Source organism: Neoarius graeffei, chromosome 25 (genome assembly GCF_027579695.1).
Source record: "Neoarius graeffei isolate fNeoGra1 chromosome 25, fNeoGra1.pri, whole genome shotgun sequence".
Classification (NCBI taxonomy): Eukaryota; Metazoa; Chordata; class Actinopteri; order Siluriformes; family Ariidae; genus Neoarius; species Neoarius graeffei.
Window position 1 is genome coordinate 55,288,155 of NC_083593.1, and position 19,084 is coordinate 55,307,238.

At 41.9% G+C, this 19,084-nt stretch overlaps 1 protein-coding gene across 1 annotated transcript in view; it reads left to right on the forward strand.

The window, feature by feature from the left end:
• igsf9a (immunoglobulin superfamily, member 9a) overlaps positions 1 to 19,084 on the forward strand; it is a 75,742-nt gene that overhangs the window by 17,028 nt on the left and 39,630 nt on the right. The window contains exons 2-3 of the mRNA XM_060908749.1: positions 4,478 to 4,585; positions 4,692 to 4,886. Coding sequence (XP_060764732.1) covers positions 4,513 to 4,585; positions 4,692 to 4,886 — 268 coding nt within the window. The 5' untranslated portion in view covers positions 4,478 to 4,512. The remainder of the gene's footprint in view (positions 1 to 4,477; positions 4,586 to 4,691; positions 4,887 to 19,084) is intronic.

The window sequence follows — 19,084 nt, forward strand, 5'->3', positions numbered from 1 at the left end:
ATCTGTCCGTAAGGCTGATTGCCATGGCGTGGCGTCCATCATCCGTCCGTCGTCCACAATTCAATTCAATTGTATCTCCTCCGTCAGTTCTCCACGGGTTTCCATTCTTGTTGTTTTATTTGAAAGAACTCAACCTTCTGCACAAAACTTGATCATTGTTTTGTCAAATCTTTTGCTAACGAGTTACTAATCAGGCCAAATTAACAAATTTTCCAGGCCTCTCACTAGAATTGTATCTGCTCTCTGATTTCTGATCCGATTCCAGTCCTGATTGATGTTTTGGGTTGATCTTCCCTTGAGGAACAAATCTTGGCCGTTTGTTTGTTGAGTTTCCTGTTGTAAACAATTGGTTACATTGTGTCTCCTCCTTCAGTTCTCAGTGGATTGCAGTTCTGATTATTTTATTTGAAAGAACTCGACCTTCTGCACAAAACTCGATCATTGTATTGTCATATTTTTTCTAACAAATTAGTCATTAGGTCAACTTAACACATTTTCTTCTGAATAGAATTGTATCTTCTCTCTCATTTATCATCTGATTCCAGTTCTGATTGATGTTTTGGGTTGATCTTCCCTCGGGGAACAAAATTTAGTCCTTTGTTGTTGTTCCTGTTGTAAACAGTTTATCGTGGAGGGTGGTTCTCTCTCACATCGTCACATTTCAGTTCTGGTTGATGTTTTGGTCGTCACGGTTGTTTTGATGGCAGGCCAGATGACCTACTACGTCCTTGACGTTCTGGTTTCTCATCCTGTCCAACTTTGCCACTCCTAATGAGAATCTCAGCATCTTCAGCTCTGCTCGCTCCAGTTCAGTTCAGCCTCCTGTCTCTTTGTCTCCAAACCATACACCATTGTACACTCTTCCTTTCACTCTTCCTGGTATCCTTCTGTCACAAATCACTCCTGACATTCTCCTCTCCTCCATCCATTCCAACCTGCTCACACTCTCTTCTTCACTTCTCTTCCGCACTTGGCATTACCGTACTTTGTCCAGTTGACCTCAGACCCCAGATTGTGGTGTGTTATTAATAATTAATTAAAAGTTCTACTCTGTTTTTCTGTCATATGAAACCACGGGCCATGATTCTTTTTTTGCAAAATATGCAAAGTAAACCAAAGAAAATGTTCTACAAGAAACACAATAAACCAGAGAATGGAAGGACAATTGTAGTACGCACTTATGACTGTGCGCTGGAGTTGGGTGTGGAGTTGGGGAGTTGGATATGATGTGAATCATGTGAAGAAAACTATTACGCTTTTGTAAAATATCCAGTGCACACAGGAACGTTGCCAAGCCATAACAAATAACAGATAGGATACGCACCAAAACACATTTAAAATGATGATAATTACGTCAGTTGGAGCTTCTCCCTGTTTGACTCCGTGTTTCTGAAATAGTTTTCAGCACTGCTGCTGTAATTGTAAACACGAGTCCTGGACAAGAATCAGTCTGTTCACGGGTTGTTTATTAACCCTGTTCCTTCTGCAACTCATCAGCCAAACACAATTACTGAACAACGCCAAGTGGACAATCCAGTTCTTCTGACTCACTAATCCTGTTAGCTGCAGAGCAAACCAGTCGACACGACCAACGTTGTTTTCACATACAGCACAGAATCACAAGTTTATATTAATGCGCCCTTTTTAATGTGTTATCGTTTCTATAGTAACAGCTCATTCACAGGTATTTAAACAGGCAGACTTTCCCTTCCAAGAATCCAGTTTGTTGTTGGTTTTTTTATATCACGTGATGGTTACTCTGCTAGCTTTCTGTGCAGCAAAACCTCTGCAAATTCACTATTAGTGTTAGTGATGCCTTTGAAAGCCATCTCAGACTTTTTCTTCAAGTTTTGAATAGGATATGCCTCATAGTTTCTGGTCCATTCCAACAGAATACAGAAAGCATCAGTTGGAATAATTTAAATGGGTATAAATATGCAGGTGATTATAGAAAATCGTGCGCCCTGATTGGTCGAGAAATTCAGACTATTTCTCGATAATCACCTCGAGCGACTCGGCAAAATGGCGGCTGATCGCCTTTCTCACCGTAAGTGAGGAAGAATTACAGATGATGAAAGAAAATGCTGTTCTTAAAAGCACTAAAGATGCTCTGAAGTTTGGTCTAAAACTATTCAAAGGTAAGGTGGGATTGTGGTTTATTTTATTGATTTCAAAACAAAATATTTTATGTGGCTCGGCGTAGATAAGTGACACAAGTCTAGGTCGCAAAATTATTACATTTGCATGAAGCTTTTGAAGATTGAAATAAATAATTTTTAATATGATTTTTTTTGTATTTTTTTAAAATAATCACCTGTGTATTTATATTAAAACAGTTAGGCCCTGTTTACATTATTTCGAATCAGCGGATCATCAGATTAACGTTTTTAAAATGATTCGCGTACACACAGCAACGCCAATACACGATTCGCGTGCACACAGCAACGCCAATACACGGATACGCTAATCACATGACTAATTAGACGGTACGTCACATGATCCCAGTGCATATCGGGCATGCGCAAGTCACTCACCACTTGCAAGTGGAAGGATGGCAAGCGAACACCTTCTCCAGCAAATAAACACACCTGGCTGTGATGTTCATGTTCTCACTGAGTTTAAGCGCCTGAAGGAGGTTGAAATGTGTAAATAAACCTCAGTGCGGCTCAGCGCTTCCTCCTGCGCTCCAAATCACTCCGCCCTGAACAGCGAGTGCCCTCTGGAGGGTGCGCACTCTGGCCCTGCGTAGCTCACAGAGCGCGCGAGTGAAGCGCACGAGCAGTGATTCAGGACTGAGCTGCTGTGTTTGAGATCCCAACGCCAGCGAATCAGGAAGGTGGATGTCACAGTGACGTTGTCCAATGACGACGTCAGCTAGAGCTCAGCACAGCGTATCCGCGTATTCTCGATGTTTACACAGCACCGGACCAGACACGAACTGGATTGAATACGTGGGCTCTGGCGGATTCCCGTTTCCCGGCGTTTCCCGGCGTTTTAATGTGAACGGACAGTGCATCCGCGAAGAAAACGAGACAGATACGGTCTAATGTAAACTTGGCCTTAGCTGCCTCAGGCTCAGTGAATATCAGTGAACAATAACCTCGACCTCAACTTCGTCTCAGTTATTATTCACTGATATTCACTTCACCTTCTGTGAATAATTCTTAAATATAGATATTTTAACAAAATATCTTCAATTTCACATTATATTTAACAGTTATTCCATGAAATCGAGTCGTACATGAGCTGATAGCCGGTGAGGCACGCAACACCGAGTTGTCTATAATTCATGTATGATGAGATTGGGTGGAATAACTGTTTTATTCTCTCCACATTCACTGGATTTTGAAAAAAACAGAGCATTTTTATTTTTTGCAAATTCGATCAATAAAAACTTTATACAAAATGTCCGACAAAATAATTTCCACTTAGAATGTAAACAAACCAGTGAAATGACAGGAGCAATTTGTGAAAAATGCTATAATAATAATAATTCTTTAAAAATAATTTTTAAAAAAGATAAGTTCTTTCCATCAAATACTTTTGTTCCATATTTTGTTGCTTTTTTTTGTATTTTTTGGTGTTCTGTTTTCAAGTAGAGTTTTTATTTCGTCCTTGGTTGGTTCAGGAACACGCACCGCCATTTTGTTTTTCTCTACTCAGGGTATATGAGCTGATATCCTAGTAGTAGAGTAGCCAATCAGAGCATGCGATTGCTCATATCCAGTGAATGTGGATAGAATAATTTATATCACTTAGCATGTCATCACATTGTTGCGTATTGTTGTTCAAACAGTAGAATAGAATATTGACGGATGCAAAAATGGCGACTTGCTACTCGGCGCAGAGGATTCTGGGAAGAGTGAGTCAGCCCCTTTAAAGCAATACATAACCAGATTAAAACACTTAAATCAGCATAATTGTTGATATGGTGATTTTTTTTTGTAAAGAGAAGTTTATTTAGCATTTATGAAAGGATTCTCCAGTGTCAGTGCTTTGTCTTACACTAAATAGTTTTAGGGACGTTCAACATTAAATGTAGCTATAAATGGAAAAATAATATAATTGACAAATTTGCTGTGGTACAAAAAGAATAAAGAATTTATTAAAGGGCTTGATGTTGTCAGAAAATAACAGTGTAAGGCTGTGCAAACATGTAAACTGATATACTGTACTTTCTGTGCTTTAACATTGACTTGCAATGAAGAAACTTACAGAGAAATTCTTGATTTTGGTCGTAAGGGTGTATAAACTTTTGCACTCAACTGTCTATTTGTAAAAAAAAAAACAAACCCTAATCATAATCTTGTTTCAGAAGTTAACTGGTGTTTAAAAACAGTCCTTAGTAGAGGATTTTTTTACCTTGTTTGAATAATTTATGGTTAAATGTGCGATAAAGTGAATCTTATCGACTCATCTAGTGAATTTAGATCATTGATTATTGAATAATATTTGACCGGATCGATCTTTCTCTCAGTTAAGGCGATGTCTGAGTGTGTTTGAACGTCTGCCATGGCACTAAAGGAGCTTCCTGTACCTGGAGTTAGAATCACTGCTGCTGCTGCTCTGGTGCTCTGCTTATTTGGTGAGGAAGAATGAAGATATAAAGCTCTATCATAATAAAAATAAACATGTTTAATTGGATTAACGTGTTATAATTAGACAAAAAAAATTGTGCGATTCTGTATCAGGTGGAGTCGGATGTGTTCAGTCCACACTGCAGGTGAAACAAGGAGGTTCAGCGCTGCTCAGTTGTCCCCTCAGGGCTCCTGCGGAAGTTTCCTCGGCTCCGCTGCATGTAGTCGAGTGGGTCCGTCGGGATTACGACGTTCCCATCCTCATGAAGTTCGGAGCACATCCACCACGAGTGCATCCCAGATATGAAGGTGAGCTTTTCAGAATTGACTAGCATGATTAGTATAGCATATGTCTGATAAATATCACGTTTTTGGTCTAGGTCTTGGTTTTTTTTTTAGGAAATAATCAGAATTAAAACTAATCCTTTTCCGCAAACAAAGTTGAAGTCTGAGTGAAGAGTTTGGTTCCAAAACGCGATAAATGCCAAATTTGAAAAATTGAAACTCCTACCACCAAACCATCAGCAATTATCATATCTTACCCGTACCACATTAAGTTTTTACCAAAACCCGATATCTGCCATTGATTTACACACTGCATTACGGCTTTTCATTCCGAAACACAACAAGTGCCATCACCGATTTTTCTCAAAACCAGACATATCCATTTGGTCAATCAGATGGCCCTTTTCCACTACCCTTTTTCAGCTCACTTCAGCTCGCTTCAGCTCACTTCAGCCCGACACGGCTCGCGTTTCGACTACCAAAAAACAGCTCGACTCAGCTCGCTTCAGCCCTGCTTAGCCCCTAAAACTCGCACCGTTTTTGAGTGGGGCTGAAGCGAGCCAAACCGAGCCGAGTGAGGCTGGGGGCGTGAGCAGACACTCCCCTGTGCACTGATTGGTGAGGAGGAGTGTCCTCACATGCCCACACACGCCCCGCGGGCATGCTGGGATCTGTAAACACCGTAAACCCGGAAGAAGAAGAATTACGAGAATTTCTGAAGCCTTATGCGCCTCGCCTCATCTATGCGCTCTTGCCAGTATCTGTTTGCGTTGTTGGTGACAACAAGCCACAAAACCAAGACCAGCAACACTAACGACTCCATGTTTATTGTTTACTATCCGGGTCGTGAGACTACCGCTTAAAAGATCACTGATGTCACTGTTTGCGCTGCTTAACGACATCACGTGACGTCCACCCACTTTCGCTAACTCCACCCAATGTGTCCACCCACTTCCAGCCAGCACGGTTCAGCGCGGTTGTAGTCGAAATGCAACTCCAACAGCCCCGCTCAGCTCGACTCAGCACGGCACGGCTCAGCCCGACTCAGCCGCGTTTGTAGTGGAAAAGCGGCAAGAGGCCGCAATTGATATGAAGTCTTCTAAGATGGCTGTGCCCATGAAGTAGGAAATCGCTTCGTCACTTCTCGAATTTACTGGACAATTTCACGCTGAATTATGAATAATTTCGATGGAACGGAGGAAGCCGTGATGGTTTCACCAGTGGGGAAGAAACGTAGGCCACGAAAAGCAAATCCTAATCAAGAACACGTTAAAAAAATGCGGCATTCTGGTGCTGGGAAAATACCAGCCGTTGTGTACACGCATAAAGCACGTACATGTGTGTTTTGCCATGCTGATAAACTCACACCGGCTGACATTGGCCATTTTTCAGGATACTAAAGCACATTATATATCCAATTTCAGATCTGTCATGAAAGAACACGGTTAATGCACTTTAAAAAAAGGCATATGTACCATAGCATTTTGGGGGAAAATGCCGTGGCGTGGTGACTTGACAAAAAAATAATTACTTGGTTCAGTTAAAAGCTGTTAATTAGTTCTGGATTTCATTTTTGAAGTTTATTATCATTAAGGAGTTAGTCAATAAATTTTAAAACAGGATACAGTGGTTTTCCTTTTATCACTTCCCATAATCAGAAAAAGTGATTTTTCTCGAATCAGTGGAATTGGATATTCCATTCGTTTTGGAACTAAACTCTTCAAGTGCAGCCAGTGTAGCTACGATATCCAGAACCTTTCAGGTTGTAAGATGTATTATAAAGATTAAGAGAAGGAAACAGTGATTATGTTGTGGATAAATTCTGTAATAATCAGGCGAAGATAAACAGGTGTTTTGCGTCCTGTGAATTAGAAATGCATGTGCACCACGGTGGTGAACTTTTTTCCTGGGTAAAGAGTGAGGAAAAAATGTGATGTGTGATTTTTGGGCTAGTTTCAGACTTTTTTTAAATGAGTAGTTTGGTTGAGACCTGGCAACCCTGTACAGACTTTGGTCATTTGAACCAAGGGTGTTGGGGCGGGGCTTTTTTTGAGGTGGGAGGAAGACTTACTTATGGAACGTATCCCATATTTAGGTCTCTAATTTGTGTGCAATACTACAGACACTGGCCGTGAGTTGGCTTAGTGGTTAGCATGTCCGCCTCTCGACCGGGAGATCGCGAGTTCTACTTGCGGTCAGGTCATACCAAAGACCATCATAAAAATGGCACCTACTACTGTCTGGTAAGGCACACTGCAATACAGATGTGAGTGGGGAGTCAAACTCTTGCAGTTACCAGAGGACCAGCCCCCCACTGTAACCCTAGCTGTATAGAGGATGTGCAGTCACGTGACCCGCACGTGTGTACTCCGCCATATTGGACGGCATCAGGATTGTTTACCTTGCGTGAGCGTAATGGATCCAGCAGTAATCTCCAAGAAAATTCGGAAAATACCCCATCTACATCGCGCGATTACTTGTCTAAGTTTGTTCAGCATTTTGAAGGTGACGTGAGGCAGCGTTACGTGGAAAAGTGTTCCAGGTTGGGGATTGCAGATCCGTACAACTTACCGCAATCCTTGTTCAGGGAAATTCGGAGCTGCGGTGCCGGCGATTTGCCTGATCTGGCCTACCACGACATTTTCTCGTTAATCGTGAATCGTGTTACACTGGCAAAGCCCTCAAAGCTTACAAGAGCCTGGAAGCTTATAAATATTTTGTTGCGGGATGGGTATCCCAACTATACCTCTGGAAGGTCCCGGAGAAGAATGTCTACTTGATAACCTCACGGGTAAGTGGCATTAAGACGTTTATCATAAAGAGACTATGCAGGACGTTTTATCTTAAGAATGTTCGAAATCTAAACTCAGTTCCAGATAATGACAGGGTTGTAAATATGTATGTTTTTGTCTGAAAAACAGCTGCGCACGTTTGCGCGGAAGCTGCGCAAATGTGCGCAGCTTTCTGAATTACTGTTTTCTTCTCATACTAATACTTCCTGTTTCATGGACTGTAACGGCATTTGCTCATTTAGTAATTTTAATACATAATTTACTCTGATAAAATTATTCAGACACTCCAACGCCCCCCCCCCCAAAAAAAAATCGGATCTGCGCGATTCAGCCGTGAAAAAGGCGCATCCGCCGTTTGCATCCCTGTTTAAACTCATAGGTTAACCGACTTTAACCGGCTAATGAGGCTCGGTGGTTGGTCGAGATTTTTTTTAGTTTTCGCCATCCCTACTATGGATTGGCCTTTCAAAGGCATATATGAGCCAAAAAGATAAAACATTGTCATAGACTAGGCCAGGGTAGTAGGGCTAGGCATAGCCATTTTAAACGTTCGAGACTGTCTAGTTTCTAAGTATGCAGCTATCATTCAATCCGAAAATCAACTTAACAGATGTACTAGGAGTATTGAATTAGAAGATTACACCTACCTGATATGAAGTGTTCACTACAAATTCGGCTGGTAGAACTGGGGTACCAGTTTTCTCTTCGCACAGCGGACACCCATTTTACGTGTCTCTCCTCGTCTGCGGGGAATCTATAAAATGACACGCCCTCCTTTTGGCCCTGTCTATTGGTACAACCAAATGCTGAACAAGATATAACCATTCTCGAAAGATCTACTCCCACACACTTGATAATTAGAACGGGTTCGTCTAAGTTCTATGTGTGGCCTTGCCATCCAAAATGGCGGATAAACGAATATCACGTGACCTCGTGACGTCACGTGCACACTCTCTATAGGCGAGAGGCCGAGGGCTATGGAAACAGAGATCAGCGCGGCACCCATACGCCTTAAAGAGTTGGTTAGTGCTGGGACAGGAGACTGCCTGGGAAGACCAGATTCTGGCGTGAGAGGGACATTGACTTGACTACAGACACCACTCCAGAATTTCACACTTTCCATAAGTATGTGCCCCCACCCCCCCAGACTTGCATTGAGATACACTAATTACTGTGAAGGACGTTTACTTCAAGATATGTAAAGTCTTACCATCTGAGTGGACAATATACAGTGCCTTGTAGTTTGTTTGTTTATGATTATATCACATGTCTAAGCCACTAATGGAATGCTATGTAACATAATACTCCAAACTCAGAAGCTAGTTAGAGACCAAAATGTGTTCTAGTGCTTTGGCAAAATCTCACAAAGCCAAAAAATCGCATACAAACTAAATTCCTGAATGAAATAATGAATCAGGGAGCTTAGATTATTAACTAAACTTTAATAAATAACCTAATCTGGCCACAGTCACTACATGTCACAGTACACAATCCTCCTCGGTCTTCTTTTTCTACAAGTTATGACACGGAAAATCCCCAAAGCTGTAATTCATGAACGGTCCACTAAACATACCATCTGTCAGTCTCCGTTTGATCACAAAACAATAAAGGTTTCCCCAGTCAACATGTCAGCAACTTCAAATCAATATCAGTGTCCCCTGCTGCCAGTTTTCTGAATCAAGCCGAAAAGTTCGTCTCATCCGCCGGCGCTGCTATGATTGAAAATCACATGATTGCATCCCTGTGCGCTGATTGGCCAAAGCTTGAAACGGTGTTCGTGAACCTTACATGCCGTGCTGTTTTGCCTATCAGTATCCCCTAATCAGCGCACAGGAATGCAATCACGTGATTTTCAATCATGGCGACACCGGTCGAGTAGACAAACTTTTCGGATTGTGACATGTAGCGAGTGTGAATCTAGCTAGCTAATCAAGTTAGTTTTGTTGAGATAATTAGCAAGATCTCGTAGCTAAAGTTTCTTTGTGTAATAATCGATAACATGAACACAATCCAAAATCAGTTACCCTTGGTAACATTAAAGTCAACTTAAATAAATAAACAGCCTAGTCTAGTTAGCTAGACATAGCTAGATAATATTTGTGGAGATAATTACCAAAGTTAAGATCAGGAATACAAAGGCTGCCATTTTAGATGTTGAAGCAATTAACAGAACTTAAATAAATACGCTCATGTAGCTACCTAAGAAAAGTTGATCGTGCTTGTAGATATATTCGCTAAAATTTCTTTCTGTCACAATTAATATGATGTACACAAGCTGAAATCAGTTACTTTCGGGAATAGTAAAGCAAGATAGCTTAAGAAATTTTTTCTTTGTAAACATTAAAGCAATTAACTGAGCTTAAATAAATACCGTAATCTAACTAGTTAATAATACAGTTAGATAAAGATTGTAGAGATAATTAGATGTTAAATATGCAGCCTAAAGTTTCTTTGTGTAATGATTAATACTATGATTAACACAAGCTGAAGTAAGCACAAGTTAAATCGGGAAGATTTAACTGAAATTAAACGTTAAGTAATTTTTACTTGTTTACAGATAAAATGTCTGCGTGAACCTCATTGTTACGACGTATTAAGTCTTAGCCGTTTTGCTAATCCCTCCACCTTATCGCCGTGTCACTCCCGAGTTGCTGTAACTGTACTCTTGCGTGTCTGCGGGGAAGTTCTCGCTTTTCCTCCATCTCATTACATCATTGTGTGCTCCGAGGCTGTAGTACAAAGAGTGTGTATGAATAGGACACCATATTCAATGGGCTGCGAGTGGAGCTTGTCCTTGAAAAGGCATACAATGGCGCTAATGTAGAGCAGACGAATAGCTGCCGTGGTTACGTTGGAAGCTGTAGAGTTTATAGTGCCATCGTGACCCCTGTATAACTAGGGGGTTCGACCCTACGACCTTTCATTAGCCGAGAGGAAGATTTTATTAGTTGGCAGGGTAGACGTGGGACGGTCTGCATCTGTCCGTCGCTCTGTTTCCAGGACAATTCAGGAAGGAATGTTTGGAGTAGGCATTAATGCTAATATGGCTAACAGTCAGTGGAGTCACCTTGGTATTTGTACAGTGAAGCTATTAGCGATGGTTAGCATGGTTTATGTGTCATTTAAAGAACATTTTTATGCCCACATGATGTTCCCTGCCTCATGTGAAACATTTCCATTTCCTCAAGCTCTTGCTGTTCAAATCCTACAGCCTTCGAAGAAGAAGCGGTGATGTTAAATAAAGACTATATTGTCTAGATCTCATCCAGTTAAATAATACTTCCTGTAATCTAAGACAGCCTAAATTCCTTTCTCTAGGAGAAAGGTTGAGCTCTTGATTCAGAAGGTGTGGATTCATTTTCTCAACCTGCACAGCACTGACAGTATTTTTCCAGCTGTGATACGAGTGATAGGTTGATATTAATGCAAGTTTATTGAACACTTATGGAAGGAGTCTTCCATGATATTTTTTATTCCCCACTGGCCAAAAGGCCCGAAAGGGGATTATGTCGTGGCGATGTCCGTCTGTCCGTCCGTCCATCCTGGGAAGAGTACTCACATTCTGAAATCAACTTTTCTCACAATTGTTGGAGGAATTTCACCAAACCTGACAAGAGGCATTGTTATATGTCGGTAATATGCATATTGTTATTTTGTTCAATTCGGTCGCATTTTACCAGAGTTACAGCCCTTATACTTTCCCAATTTCATGAAGGTGTGCTCGCCTTCTGACATCAACTCCTCTCACAATTTTTCGATGAATTTCTCGAAGCTTGGCAAAAGGCCTCGTTATATGACGGTAATACGCAGATTGCGATTTAATTTCGTTTGTGAAAATTTTCCCAGAGTTTTTACCTTTGATTAAATAACTTGTACTTTGATAATTTCATGAGGGTGTACGTTCTTCTGAAATCAACTCCTCTCACAATTTGTGGAGGAATTTCACCAAACTTGGCAAAAGGCTTTGTTATATGACAGTTATACACAGATTGAAATTTTGTTTAATTTGGGCAGATTTTCCCAGAGTTATGCCCTTGATTATTAACAAACTTGTACTTTGACAATTTCATCAAGGTGTGCTTGCTTTCTGGAATCAACTTCCCTCACAATTTTTGGAGGAATTTCATGCAATTTGGCAAAAAGTTTTTTTATCCCCCGCTGGCTGAAAGGACCAAAGGGGGATTATGTCATGGTGATGTCTGTCTGTCCGTCCGTCCGTCCCAGGAAGGGTACTCACCTTCTGAAATCAACTCCTCTCACAATTTTTGGAGGAGTTTCACGAAACTTTGTAAGGTTCTTTGTTATATGTCGGTAATACGGATATTGCAATTTCGTTCAATTCAGTCACATTTTACCAGAGTTATGGCCGAGTTGCCAGCGGGGGATCATTGTGCTCTCAGAGCACTCTTGTCTTTTATCTTCATGACAGAAAATTTTATGCTTCATGGTTTCATTGTGACTTAATTTTGAAAGAGACAAAAGGAGTGTTCACATGGCAACTTTTACTCCGGTGTAGCACCGGGGCTGCCCCGGTAGAGCGTTCACATGGTACAAAGTTATACCGGTGTCGCCCCTGAAAGCTGCTTAAACTGGTGCAAATCTAACCCTGCTCGGGAGGTGGTTTAAGAAATTTACTCCGGAGTAAATGCTAGTTTGCGGGGCAGCACCGATATAAAATGGGACGTCTGAACGCTACAGGGGTAGACTCGCTACGCGTGAGGAGAGTTGATTACATACGGGCATTGCATAATTTGCATCCTGGTATTTTGCGCTTCCAAAATGGCGAATATCAACAACAACAGAACTGCGTGTTTTCCAGTGTTGCCAGATTGGGCGGTTTTAAGTGCATTTTGGCGGATTTGATCATATTTTGGGCTGGAAAACGTCAGCAGTATCTGGCAACACTGGTGTCTTCATCCACGTTGTTTTCCCGACGCTTGGTGATGCCATGACAACCGGGAAAAGGAAGTACATTTTCACGCATGCGCATATTTCATTTCCGCATTATTACTATCGTATAGCACGGTCGCAAAAACTGCTGTGTGAACGCAAGTGGGGCTGCACCGGTGCTAACACGATTCTCTCTAGTAAGCAGGGTTGTGATGTGTGAACGCTCCACAAAATTTACACCGGTGTAAGATATATCGCAACAAAATACATCGGTGCAGCATCGATGCAAAAAATATGTGCCGTGTGAACAGCCCTAAACAGAGGCAGGTGAGGGATCGACTCTTTATAGCTGCTATAACGTAAGTGAGAACAGGAACTAACTTGTTTCAGAAACATTTCCGAATATTAATTTTCAAGTTTAAAAGGTTTAAAGCAAGCACCAAAGTGACATTCATTAACAAATGAAAAATTGTTTGGGATAAATCGCTGTACTTTGGGAGCGTGCTGTCATTGGAAAATAATTAACTTTCATATGGAGTTGTTTCCTTCTAACAGTACGGCCCATCACGTTTTATTCCTTATGCATAAATCAGAGTCATTTACTGTATATTAAAATTTATATTAACATTAAATACTTTCTCTAGTTTTATGAAACTAAAACTTCACACAATTTATTATTTAATATTCATATTATTTTAATCAAGCACTGTCAAATTCTCAAATCTGATTGGTTGAGAATAACAGCAGCCCTGTTTACAGCTGCTTTAATATGAAGTTACAGCAGGAACTAACTTATTTTATGGATGTTACAGAACATTATACAGCAGCATGTTAAGACTGTAGCAGATTAAAAAAATACAAAACTACACATATGAGGGCGGGAGTAATATTCAGAGGGGAAAAAAGCAAAAAACTCAGAATTTCCAAAATTAAAGTAAAAAAAATTATGACAAACATTCAGATATTCTCAGAGATTATGAAGTTATTACTTTGTGAGAAAAAAAAAACCCTTCAGAAATTCCAAAATTAAAAAGTCACAAATTTATGAGAAAAAAAAAAAAAACTTGAATATTCTCTGAGACGACAATTACATGCTTCCTGTGCATTCTGGGAAATGCAGTTGAAAATCTGTTAGCACTTTATTTTTATATAATTCATGATTGAGGAGGAAAGACTGCATTTCCTAGAACTTTCAGCTCAGCCGTGGCATCTGTGGTCTTGAGCCAACCTTGCAAAGTGAAATGAAGTGGTTCATCTCATCTCATCTCATTATCTGTAGCCGCTTTATCCTTCTACAGGGTCGCAGGCAAGCTGGAGCCTATCCCAGCTGACTACGGGCGAAAGGCGGGGTACACCCTGGACAAGTCGCCAGGTCATCACAGGGCTGACACATAGACACAGACAACCATTCACACTCACATTCACACCTACGCTCAATTCAGAGTCACCAGTTAACCTAACCTGCATGTCTTTGGACTGTGGGGGAAACCGGAGCACCCGGAGGAAACCCACGCGGACACGGGGAGAACATGCAAACTCCACACAGAAAGGCCCTCGCCGGCCACGGGGCTCGAACCCAGGACCTTCTTGCTGTGAGGCGACAGCGCTAACCATGAAGTGGTTCTTTGACAAAAAAAATAAAATAAAATAAATTTGTGACTTTTTAATCTCAGAATTTCTGACTTTTTTCTCGCAAATTTGTGACTTTATAATCTCAGAGAATATCCAAATTTTCTCCAAAATGTACGGCTTTAATCTCAGAAATTCTGAGTATTCTCAGAGTATTACCCCACCCTCAGCTCAATCTTTCTTTCTTTTTTCCCCTACCATATCTCTAATATGCTGGTGTGACATTACATATTACTAGAAACAGATAATAGATAATATATAGAGGATATTACATGGTGGTGTGAAGAGATGAAGTTTATCTTCAAGTGGTGAGCGTATATATCATGGGTGAGTGAAGTAAATGAGTGAAATATTTTGAAGACGAGAAAAACTTCAAATCTTCGCACCATATTCTTTATATTCTATGGACACATCCACAAAAAACACCACAAGTTAATCAAAAAAATTTTAATTTTGAACCGGTTCACCATTTTGACAACGTACATCTAGCCAGTGGGAAAACACTGTGAGTGACGCCATCGGAGTGAAATATCGGGAATTATTATTCACACAGGACACTTCTTCCATGGAATAAAAGCATGTGTTCTATTCCCTTTAGCGGGTTTCATCCATTTGATTTGATAGCATGCAATATTGTTAACATATCACTTATCCTATGTGTATTACGAGACGTAAAACTTCCATATTAAGCGAGCGACTGTGACAATTTGTAAACAAACATGGCCGCCAGGTTTGCTTTGTTAAATACGGAAGATTTTGAGAGAATTTTGAAAGAGAAAGACGCGTTGAACACCCGAAAGGAATGTGTATGTATAATAATAATAATGGCTTTTTTTCATGGTCTATCAGATATACTCCATTCAGCTACTCGTTTTTGACTTGTTCGGTATCATGCTAGCTGAATGGAATATATCTGATAGACCACGAAAAAAAGCCAAACAATATTATTTAAATGTGTCACTCAGATCCGCGATGGATTTCATATGAAAAATGCGAGTTTTTCAACACGAGAAGATAAAGTTCATATCTTCAAGCCAGCATGTGATTTTCTTTTTATTATATCGACACATTCACAAACAAAAAGTCCCCAAATTTATCAAAACAATTCATTGATTTCCTCACAAGTGACAGATAGAGATTTGTCACGGTTTTGGTTCTCCATGTCCCGGATGGAGCTCGGATGAAAAATACCAGTGGTGTATTTCCCAGTAAAACACTCGTGTTTATATAATATATAGATATTTATATAAAACTTGTCATTCTTTATTTAATCAAAGATTGTAATCATTTTTAATGAGTTGTTTTATAAGAGGAGTTTCTGAGTTGTTTATTCCTTTCTAAAATAAAAATAAAAAAAGTTTAGGTCGTCTTGCGAAAACAGATAGTTACAATTGTGTTGACGTATCGACAATAATCATGGGTTTCGACTTACTCAAGGCGTATCTACACCCTAAAAGATCACATTATAAACGTGTAGACTCTCCCCTGCAGGAGAAAGAGGCCTGGATGGAAATTCACACTCAATAACTTATTATGAACATTCCCAAACAAGGAAACTGAACACGTTCCTGATGTAAAACAGGAGCAGAACAAAGACGTCTGGAAGGATTTAGGATTTGGCGTCTCCTCTGAGCCCGAGCTCACAGTCTGTTTGAGAAAACAACAAAAGCTTTGGAGGGGCTGTTCGCTCAGGTGGAGATCTCTGACTTACAGGAGGGTGGGATGAGGAGGAGGAGAAGCGTGGTGTCGTTTCCAAGCCTTCAGGGTATAAACCTCGTCTCAGGGACTCGACTGTCGCTCTCTGTAGTGTGTTAGTGTTACTCTAGAACACATAGGTTATGAAAGTTGAGTCCTTCGAGTCAAAGCGGTCAAAATGCCACAAGTTTCTCTTTATTTCAGGACGCAGGGTCACATTTTTCACGCGTTTGTAAAAAATATTAATAATAATAAAAAAACCCTCATCAGTTTTGTGCACAGTGCTGGAGCTTATGCAGCTCAGAAGGTGTTGATTAATTTTCTGTAACAGCATGAGTTAGACTGGAGTCCAAGCTGGAATGTAATTAATACACTCGTTTGAATACGTTACTGTTTCCATAGTAACAGCTCATTCAGGTAACGTGCACGACGAAGGCTTCAAATAAACAAATAAAAAAAATCTCTCACTGTTGATTTGGTGAAGTTTATTATTAGATGTTTATTGAATGTGAATGGAGGAGTTTACGACTTACAGTTTCTCAGTGACATGACAAGCCGAGTTTGTGTCTTTTATTACGACTTTTTTCTAAACTTTTCTTTCTTTCCTTTCCTACATAACCTTCCTTCCTTCCTTCCTTCCTTCCTTCCTTCCTTCCTTCCTTCCTTCCTTCCTTCCTTTCTTTTCTCCCTTCCTTCTTTCATTTTCTTTCCTACAACCTTTGTCTTTCTTTCTTTCTTTCTTTCTTTCTTTCTTTCTTTCTTTCTTTCTTTCTTTCTTTCTTTCTTTCTTTTGTTGTTTTTCTTTCTTTTTTCTTTCTTTTTGATTTTCATGTCCTTCCTTCCTTCCTTCCTTCCTTCCTTCCTTCCTTCCTTCCTTCCTTCCTTCCTTACCCTTGCTCCTTCCTTTCTTCTTTCTTTCTTTCAACCCCTTTTTCCTTACCCTTATTTCCTACATTATTATCTTTTTAAACTTTTCTCTACCATTACTCCCTCCCTCCTTCCTTCCTTCCTTAATTTCTACAATACTATTATTTTTAAACTTATTTATTTCACGTTTTTATTTTTTGACTCATGTTTGCGTCTTTCTTTGTTTTTTTTTTTACTCCACACTGTAAGGCACTTTGACTTTGAGCTGCATTTTAAACTCACACAGTCATATATTTATAAGTTGGTTACAAGCTGTACTTCCATATTAGTGTGTGTGTGTGTGTGTGTGTGTGTGTGTGTGTGTGTTATTTCCTGTCCCTGCTGGTTCATTTGGTTTGTGTGAACAATAGAAGACCCACATTGTTGCAGTGTGAGTGTGAGTACACACTCGAACAGTGTGATGGTGCTCATTGTGCCCGAGGCTTCTGAAACACCCCCCGTGTGTTAGCCGTGGTTTCCCACCCATCCCCCGCGTCTGGAGTGACCCGAGCCCCGCGTCACATCTCGCTCTCTTTTCACAACCTGCCACTGAAGTTTCGAATCCCTCAGCGTGCTTCGATTCAAATTTCAAATGAAAACACAGCCGTTAAACAGAACAATGGCAGCAGAGGCTGTGGATAAAGTGGCGCAGGATGAAACTCTACCTGCTCTGAAACCCGAGAGTGTGTGCACAGGAAACACTTGCAGGGCAGAAGAGGGACGAGTCGATGGACTCCCCGTTTCAGACCCCCGGGCGGGGTGGCAGGAGGGTTACAGGAATGTATGGAGGGAGTTAGTTCAGGTTTGGGACAGAACGAATTGCTTTAACATAGGAGATTAGGCGTGAAGAGCTTCACTGTGAACGGGCTGAAGGATGGAGTGTGTGTGTGTGTGTGTGTGTGTGTGTGTGTGTGTGTGTGTGTGTGTGTGTGCGCGCGTGTGTGTGTGTACGGGAACGAAGCTGCTGCAGGTCACCCTGCTTTCATCTCAGTGTCTGAAAAAAAAGAAACTTTACTGGAACTGAAGCTTCTCTCGGTGTACAGCGCTGCTTCAGTGAACACGCGACACTAAACACATCATCTACATGAAACATGTATCAGACAGCAGCTGCCGTACACATCGACCCTCATGCCAACCCTCACGCCGAAAACACCGACCCTCACGCCGAACACACTGACCCTCACGTCAACCCTCACGCCAAAAACACCAACCCTCACGCCAACCCTCACGCCGAACACACCGACCCTCACGCCGAACACATCAACCCTCATGCCGTACACACTGACCCTCACGTCAACCCTCACGCCGAACACACCGACCCTCACGCCGAACACACCGACCCTCACGCCGAACACATCAACCCTCACGCCGAACACACTGACCCTCACGTCAACCCTCACGCCCAAAACACCAACCCTCACGCCAACCCTCACGCCGAACACACCGACCCTCACGCCGAACACACCGACCCTCACGCCGAACACATCAACCCTCACGCCGAACACACTGACCCTCACGTCAACCCTCACGCCCAAAACACCAACCCTCACGCCAACCCTCATGCCGAACACACTGACCCTCACGCCGAACACATCAACCCTCATGCCGAACACACTGAACCTCACGTCAGCCCTCACGCCGAAAACACCGACCCTCACGCCGAACACATCGACCCTCACACCGAAAACTTCGACCCTCACACTGAACACACCGACCCTCACGCCGAACAAAGACCCTCAAACCGAAAACTTCGACCCTCACACCAAACACACCGACCCTCAAGCCGAACACATCAACCCTCACGCCGAACACACTGACCCTCACTTCAGCCCTCACGCCAAAAACACGACCCTCACGCCAACCCTCACGCCGAACACACCGACCCTTACGCCGAACACACTGACCCTCACGTCGACCCTCACGCCAAAAACACCGACCCTCACGCCAACCCTCACGCCGAACACACCGACCCTCACGCCGAACACACTGACCCTCACGTCAACCCTCATGCCGAAAACACCAACCCTCACGCCGAACACACCGACCCTCACACCGAAAACTTCGACCCTCACACCAAACACACCGACCCTCATGCCGAACACACCGACCTTCACGCCGACCCTCACACTGAACACACCGACCTTCACGCCGACCCTCACGCTGAACACACCGACCTTCATGCCGACCCTCACGCTGAACACACCGACCTTCACGCCGACCCTCACGCTGAACACACCGACCTTCACGCCGACCCTCACGCTGAACACACCGACCTTCACGCCGACCCTCACGCTGAACACACCGACCTTC